Genomic DNA, 8,693 nt, shown 5'->3' with positions numbered 1-8,693 from the left:
GGGAAAAAAATTAAAAGACGGATTCCAATGTGGAGTGCCGTGCACGTCGCGAGCCGCTGGGTTTGCACTCGGAAGAGATTTTTCTACATAGCTTTTTCTAATGTGAGCGCAGGGAAGCAGTGACATTACTGCGCTTAGGATTTTTATTTTCTCGTAGGGATCTCTCAAGTGCACGTCGCATTGGGTTGCATGCTCCACCCCCAGGGACCTGGTGTGGTGGAGAAATTTGAACCCGCAGCCTTAGTAGCACCGAAAAGGCCGAGTTACCTGGGCTCTCCCTGAGTGTGGAGGACAGGAGAGAAATGACCACTGAACTCATTTTTTATAGGACTCCGTGAAGCTGGATTCTGCATTTCCCGATTCATAGACTCATTTTGTGGAATAGAGTTGACCGCCGTCTCCTCCGCGCAGCATTTTAACTCTAATAAGCAAATGCCACCTCTGTTTGAACATTTTGGTATTTCCCAGCGAGAAATCATTTTACCTAAGGGAACTAACTGAATTTTCAGCATCGCTGAAATACCTCCACAAAAGGATCTCGGGGGGTGGAAAAGCAACTGCGAAATAACGGACGGAGAAATTCCTTTGGAGTTATTCCGTAGCATAAGAGCAGAAACTTCCGAGCAAGTTTTCACTGGGCAAAATGGGGTAAGGATTTTGTGCTTAACCCCGCTTCGAGTCTGTTTATGTATGTGTGTTACTGAGCGGTGGTGGTGAATTGTGTTTTATGTTTTCAAACAAATTTGCCACCTTGCTAAGCTGGTCGTACTTTAAAAATATAGGTGTATTAACCTTTTAAGAAGTTATTTTTGTGGAGTAACACCGGAGGCCGTAATTAAGGAACATACGTCTATTATTGTAACCAGAATGTAGCTTTATTAGTGGCAGACCACACGTACTGCCCTTCCCTGGTCGAAGTGCCGCAGCAGTTTATAATCAAAGTCGTGTTGTCTTAGGTTTTGTTGCCTGTATCTTCAAAAAGAAGTCCTGCGTTCTCTCAGTACTTTGAGAATAATCAGGTGCACAAAGGACAATTGTAAAGTAACGAGTGGTTAGACTACAGTCCTTGAAAATGATCCAGTGTAAATTGTCCTTACTGTGCCCTCCTTTTTGCCCTTGAATAGCTGAAGCTAAAATCTACAGAATTGCTCTATTGGGGCATTTAAAACGAAAATCTGAAAGTCTTAGGAGTCCACAGTGCCCTGCATTTAATAAAGATCAGAGCCTGAATAGGAAACAGCTTTTTGTTAAAGGAACTTACTCACTTTCTCTGGGTTTTTTTTTTGCTTTTGTGATCAAGTCTTCAGTTTGTGTTAACAATGTCAGATGTATACCTTCTTTCAGATCCAAAGTCAACCAAGAGTGCCATTTTCCAACCTTTTGTTAACTTTTCACACAGTAACACAATAAAATGCTAGTGACTCTTCCTAATTTAAGCCAGACTTCCATAATATATTAATGAAGTAATGATCTAGTTTCATTGACAGATTTTCAGTGATTTTTTGTCAAAGAGGAACTTCTAGAATTTTCTCTCTCTTTTTTGTAGTTGAATAAACACATCTAAAGTGTAGTTAAAGGACAGAGATTGAAAGGACAGACAGTGAAATTCGTTGTGACAGTTTAGGGGTGTGCACACCTAAACTTTCATTCTTAAAACGTTCAGAGGAAAGTTCTTACTAGTACTACCCTTTTTTGTTGGAATTAGAACTTGAAGTTCATTAACTTAAGTTTGAAGATGTAGAACGTACGTTGTAGGAGTCCATCAGGAACTGATGAGAAAGAGCGATACTTGTTTTTAAAACTTAAATGAAAAAGCGATGAGAATATATATAACTTGCATGATTTGGGATACTGCTAACAGCAATTAAAATACCTCATTCTATTTCTAGCGCTGCTACTAGTAGCTTGGTGATGTGAGGCAAATTGCTTGACCTTTGTGGACTCTTGTTTTTTTAATCTGTAAAATGAAGGTCTTAGGTGAGTTTAAAAATTTTTTCCAGCCTGTAAAAGTGAATTATTTCTTTTTCTCCTCCTTCAGTTTTCATAATTGCTGTTGGTTTCTTGAAGTAAATCTCTCAGATGGAGAGATTTTCTTTAAGCAGTTTTTAAGCATGTAAGCTGGAAAATAATGGCATTTGAAAAATGTTTTGGATGAATTGTACCAATTTTAATGAGAGAAAATACTGAAAAATACTACTATTCAAAACCTTTGAAATATGGCTTCCCTTGAGAGTCCGCAGCTCTTCTGTTTAAAACGTGTCAGAGAAGAAAAATCAAGTGGCAGTTTTTCATGTTGAAGGCTGCATTCTCTCTAAGCTGCGGAGTGGTAGCATCATGAAAGAAAATTCATGGTTTTCCACAACATTTAAGCTGCATGAATGTCCATGGTTTTACCAAGGGAAACTTGAGATGAACTTAATACGAAGGGGATTGGTCTTTAAAACATGAAAATAAGCCCCTGCACATAGCCCAGATTTTAGATACTTCAGTGTAATTAAATGTGTTTATAAACTAATTTATTAGTCCTTAATAAAGTCTTAAAGGTGGACTGGAGAGGCAAAGGAGTGAATGTTTATGGCATAATTTTTCTGAAAGTCTGCATTTGGGGCTGCGACTCTCAGTAATAGTTTCATCTAAGTTGTCAAGAGAAGGCATTTGTGGAAGTTTCCACTTAGTAGGTGTTTGTACCTAATAAGTGTTTGTGGAATAAGCACAGCCTCCTGCACCTACTTAAAACAAAAGGGAACAGAGCTTTAAATGGCCTTTAAAGTTTTACCTAGGCAATCCTAAATTACCTTACTCTGACAGGTATCTGTATCTAAAATTTAATATTGTGGGTGGAGAGTTTCATGTTTTATGAATATATTTTTGACTAACGTTAGGTTATAATAAAAATTTATCTCTGCCTTAGTTTTGGATATAATTGCAAGTCTAGGGAAAAAATCAAAACAAAAGAAATGATTTTGAAAGAAAATGAATGATTAGTTCAGGTAAAAAACAAATCTAAGGCTCCTGTGATAGTAGTTTGTGAACTATGGTGGAAATGAAAAAGAACAGCTGAAACTGACAGTTGGCAGAATCTTTCAAAGTATCCTGGATGCTGCCTCAGCTGTTTTTAATTACAGTGAAGGTGGTTGAAGTATTGGTTTGTGAAATAGGTGTATCAGAACCCCTAAAAATGGGAGCAGGTATGTGAGGTAAAGTCTAGGAAAACTTCCAGGCCCCAGCGAGGAGCCCTTGTTAGGTGTGACCCCCCAGTCCTCCAAGTAGTATCTCCTAAGGAGAGCAGTGAGTCAGGAGCTATTTTGGAATGATTAGAGTAGGCAACAGAAATCACATAACTTCAGTGAGGTATTTCATGCTACCTTTTTTTTTTTCATGCTACCTTTTGTTTTACTTAGCTCATATTGGCAACTTAGTGATCTCAACAAGGGAATATTCCCTCCCCGCTCTTATTAAGAGTGAGTTATTTTTAAAATGTGACTTTCCCTGCAAATGAGGTTGACAATGCTGTTTGTGATTTATCTCACCTGCCTGTGGGCGCCTCTGGAAACCCTCTTCTCTGCCTTTCCTCAGATAACTTCCTGAAGCGTGGAAGTGGGTGCTGCCTCATTGCAACCTGAACCAAGTCGCTTCTTTGCTGGGAGAGGAAGCTGACACCTCTTTCTGCCCCATGCTACTGGGTGCTGCTCTCCGGGGACTTTAGCTAAAATGCAGAAATCTTGATCCAGCATGCACTGCAATCTGAATGGGCTTTGTTGCAAAGGCAACCACTTAATCATTTCTAACATCAGGAAAGTTAGATGGAAGTCTTAATTATTTGTTCCTTTTGCCAGGTTTGAACCCCTATCGTGTGGCATGTACAGCAGCTCAGTACTGCTGATACAGAGACCGGTAACATGTGCTTCTTCCCTTAGGGAGTTTATAGCTTAGAAGTTGATCTAGGATAATTACCCGAAATGGAATTCATGGCAGTTAAGGGACTGAAAAAAGTGTCTTTATACTTAGTTGTAAACTCAGTTTAGTTTTAAGTGATTAAATGTCTCAGATGAAAAGGTGGTTAAAATCTCAGAAGGTCCAACATCACTACTGCAGTGTGTTTGTTTGTTTTTCCAGACCTATGGTGTTTAGTTGAAGTATTTATTTTTAGTTCATTGCTTTTTTTGTTATTTAAGATTAGTCCAACTCACTGGATAGAAGAGTAGGGAAAATGAGTTCCAAATATTTAAGTGTTTCCTGATATAATTTTTAAATGACTGAATATAAGGCATTTTAAGTAGCTTTATTTCTCAGTTAGGATCTGTTTAGTTGAGTGAAATGTGCAGTTTCTTGTTTGTGTTGCATATTTGTAATGACCCATGGCTTATACAGTAAAGTGACCCTATAGTTTACGAGATTCATTATGTTTGTGGAATGATTGAGATCTTCCTAGAAATCAAAAAGACTTCTCTGTTAAGGTTTGAAAAGTTGAGTGCTTTTTGAGACAATATAATGTTTCATGCTCATTAAGTATCTTCATTTCGAAAGAATCTCCATGTGATAAGCAGCATTTATATACATTACAGGAATTGAGATAAAATTTTCCAATCTTATTGAATGGGCATTACAAGAGTAAGTAAAACTTTTTAAAGGCTAATCATTCAGTGGTCTTTGACATGTGTAATCATATAGAACTGAATCTTTTAGGTTAAAAAGTCTTAATTTTCACAACATATCTCTGTATACTATAAAATTAGGACATCCATTATCACACTGTTAAGAGACAGATTTATCAGTGAACTTGTGCTCTTAATTGCAGTTTGATTTTCCTTTCTTCATCCATCATAAGTCTAACACATTGGTTATTTCTGTGCTCCCTAATAAAATACCTGATTTGAAAAAAAGATGAAATTGATGAGAATCAGTGCTGCTTGTTTTAAGCAACATTTTTTCCGGAAGCAGTTGAAATTAATCACATGTATATGTTACCTTTTTTTGTGCTTTGTCATTACCCTCCACTTGTATTTTATTTATTTCTCATCTTGTTTTTAAAAGTTTTTTAAAAATCTCACTTCTCTGGTACGTATAATTTAGAATTACTTTTACAGGTACAAAACTAAATTACTTGGGGTTTTTTTGGCTGCGTTGGGTCTTTGTTGCTGCTCGCCGGCTTTCTCGGTGAGCAGGGGCTACTCTTCACTGCAGTATGTGGGCTTCTCATCGCGGTGGCTTCTCTTGTCACAGAGCACGGGCTCCAGGCGTGTGAGCCTCAGCAGTTGCGTCTCACGGGCTCAGTAGTTGTGACGCACAGGCTTAGTTGCTCCGTGGCACGTGTGATCTTCCTGGACCAGGGATCGACCCTGTGTCCTGGCAGGCAGATTCCCAACCACTGAGCCACCAGGGAAGTCCCTAAGTTACTTTTTAGTGACCTTGCAAAAGAAAAGAAACAAACTATTCTTTCTCTTGACGTTCCCCCCCCACCCCGGCCACAATGATTAATTGTGAACCCAGTATGGCTCTTGTGTAGCTAAAAGAATTTTAAATATGTAAAACAAACATTTGGCTTAGTTAAGATCTGAATTTCATTTATCTTTTTTAAGATAGGCTACTGGAAGAAGGCAAAGCATCATTGTTTTCTTTTTTGTATCAGAAAATAAAATCCGAAAAATTAGCAGTCTAGCCAATACTTTCTCTTCATAGTACAGTTTACCTTTGTACTTTCTCTAGCTTTTGAAAAATCACTTTAATCTTTTTGGGTTTTTTTTCACTTTAATCTTTCAACACCTAATATTAGCTTTTTAAAAATTGCTTTGCTTTATGGACATTTTCTTTTAATGTTCTTCCATAAAACATGAAGCGTTTCCGTGTTATCTTTGAAAAGAGTCGGCACCAGTTCCTCAAGGCAGAGCAGTTTTAAGAATTGAGGACTTTTTGTGAAATTACCAAACAAGAGTTAGACAGAAATTAAACACAAACAAAAAAGTGTGCTGAGGGATCACACATACCAAACAGCTTTTATTCCTTTATTAGGTTGTTTTAAGTCATGTTTATGATGTCATGTCTATGGGCACATCTGGATCCATGTGTCCACATGCCTGAGTCCAGAGGGCTGTGGAAGAGAGTGTTCTTGACCCCTGCCCCACCCAGAGAAGGGCTTGCTCCTCATTTGTCCCTGTCTTTAGTAGGAGGGCGGAGATAGAGAGCCACAGCTCTGGTATCTCTCTGAGTACCGTACAGTGTGTTTCCTAACCACCTAGGTCATAGTAGAGCACACATGTGCAGTGTAAGTTGAAAGAATCTGGGGAATTAGACCCCACTCTTAGTGTACAGAAAATGCCGATTCCTAGCAGTTGGGTATAAGTTGGATGTACCGATTATTTTTCTGATAAATTTTCTTGGTGAATTGTTGGATCCTTTAACCTTTACATTTAAGCATGCCTCAATCTTACTTAAGTAGTGTTGCCTTCCTTCTGTTTCATTTAAGAAGTTTAAGATGGTTATTTTGAATAAGGCTTTTCTGTGAGTTGGAATTTTCTGCCCTACTTTCAGTTTCCCCCATTAGGCTCTTAGTAATGGTCGCTTCGAAATTATCTTAAGTGGATTTGACTATCAAAGAGCTCAAAGTACTCATACTAGAAAATTTCTGTCCGTGTTCCTTTGTGGAAGGTAAGTCTGTACATGACTAAACTTAGGTAGGACAATTATTTTGAACCAACTGCAATACTTGAGTGTGCTTAGCTTATCCTTTTACGTTTCTGTGCTTTCTTTTTGCTTATCTTGTAAAACTGCTGTTTTCTGTCCTCTGTAGTAATGAATCTGTCATATGGCTTTTAACATTAAAATTCATGTGCTTTGCTTAATCACCCTGCCACCTCCCAAGATGTTTACAGAATGAGGATTCCACCTACTCTTGTGTACTCAGTTTTGCCAGGGATCTGTATACATTCAGCTGAATGGGAAGACTCACAAATCACCCTTCAACTCATCTTCCTTGAGGTTCTGTTGATTAAAAAAAAAAGTTCTGGATCTTGCAGGCTGCCTTTTTTCCCTACTCAACTGAAAATATATAGGATTTTAGTTGTCTATTTTTATTGTTGCTTTCATTTACTATATTTTTAATGCTAAATTGATATTTATTGCTATGCCTATGTTAATGTGAGGGTAATAAGACATTAATGGCAATATTGCTACTTAGTTTTACTTGGTAGCATATCAGTATATTTGGAGTAATTAGTATATGATCTGTGGTAAACTGTAGGCTAGTCATACGGTACAAAGCTAGCCTGAAAAATATTTTCAAAGATGGTGCAGTGGTCGATTAGAAACCAGGATGCAAAACTGTATATTCTCAACTATATAAAATACATCTGTACATGCATAAAAAGATTTGAAGGAAATTCATTAAAGTGCTACCATGTTTATTTCTGGGACATACGATTGTGAAATTTTGTTGAGTCTTTCTGAATCTTTAAGTTTCTCTGTGATTAATATATTAAGTTTTAGAACTTCTCTTGGGTTTAAAGAGTGAGGGTATTAAAAAATACTAATATCTACAGTACAGAGTTATCAGGATCAGTCACTGTTCCTACATATACATAGATACTTATGTGTTTATCAATTTTAGCTTGTTTATCTCAAATTTTATTTTTCTTTTCAAAATTGGCTAAAGTAATTACACCAATGATAGCAAAAATGGTTTCTTGTTTAAGTGTAAGGAGTAGTTCAGAATGTTAGTACTAATCCCCACTTTTTTTGGAGCCAGAGCTCAAAAGGAAAATGTGACTAGGGGAGGTCATGTAGGGGCAGAACATGTGCTAGATCTCCAGCTCCTTGGGGTTCCTACCATTAGCTCAGGGGATCCTAAATGGATGCTCACATATACAGAGACTGATTTATAGGGGGGTTTCTAACCCCTCATAGTTTAAAACAAAATTCTAATTTAATGTAAGCTTAGTGTCTTGATAGTGAGTTTTAACTAAATGGATGTTGTTTTCATTTCAGATGGTACTGAAAGAAAGTGCATTCTAATTTTAGTGTAATCAGTGTCTGCTCAGTGCATTATATTTTAAATACATTGAAGTCTTTCTCATAAATGAATTGAAATGTTATTATATATGTTTTGTATAGTTTCCAAAGTTGATTCTACAGTGTAAATTCCATCAGTCAAAGCCCTGTTAACTGCTCTTGTAGTTAATGGACACATGAGCCTCAAGAATATGTGAGGAAGCAGGGTCTACTTCTCTGAAGACTTCAGGCCAGAAAAAGAATGCTTAAGATGTTATCTTGAAACACTTTTCCTAGAGCTTAATATTGGACCATGAGACCCACAAGTGGAAGGATCACTTGTGGCATACAGTACAATTTCTGAATCATCATGCAACAGGTGTAAGTTGTTTGATTCCCTAGAATTCGTAAGAGACAGCTGGGCCTTATTGTATCCAGATTTAAAATTGTTATTCTTTCTGAGTCTTTTCCCCCAGAGGTCCCAAACTCTAATACTATCATTGGCTGGGCAGAAAAATGTGTGAATATATAAGGTAGAAGGCAGTAAGGATTGGTGGGGACTGTGGGACAGTGAAGAGAGCATGTCCTGCCTGAAGGCATTTGTAGCCAGTGTTCTAAAAACCCTCTGGTGAAAGAAATACACCTGAAGCGTAGTCTCTTATTTATTTGGCCCTTTTTGAGCTCCTACCATGTGTTAGTGACTGTGATAC

The 8,693-nt window shown here is 37.6% G+C and overlaps 1 protein-coding gene across 1 annotated transcript in view; it reads left to right on the top strand.

Moving 5' to 3' along the window:
- The first annotated feature begins 256 nt into the window (after positions 1 to 256).
- HOMER1 (homer scaffold protein 1) overlaps positions 257 to 8,693 on the top strand; it is a 130,411-nt gene continuing 121,974 nt past the window's right edge. The window contains exon 1 of the mRNA XM_007471969.1: positions 257 to 648. Within this exon, the coding sequence (XP_007472031.1) occupies positions 644 to 648 (5 nt within the window). The 5' untranslated portion in view covers positions 257 to 643. The remainder of the gene's footprint in view (positions 649 to 8,693) is intronic.

This window comes from Lipotes vexillifer, unplaced genomic scaffold (assembly GCF_000442215.2).
Source record: "Lipotes vexillifer unplaced genomic scaffold, Lipotes_vexillifer_v1.1 scaffold83, whole genome shotgun sequence".
Lineage (NCBI taxonomy): Eukaryota > Metazoa > Chordata > Mammalia > Artiodactyla > Lipotidae > Lipotes > Lipotes vexillifer.
Note: the sequence above shows the minus strand (reverse complement) of the source record. Positions and strands in the feature narration are given on the sequence as shown.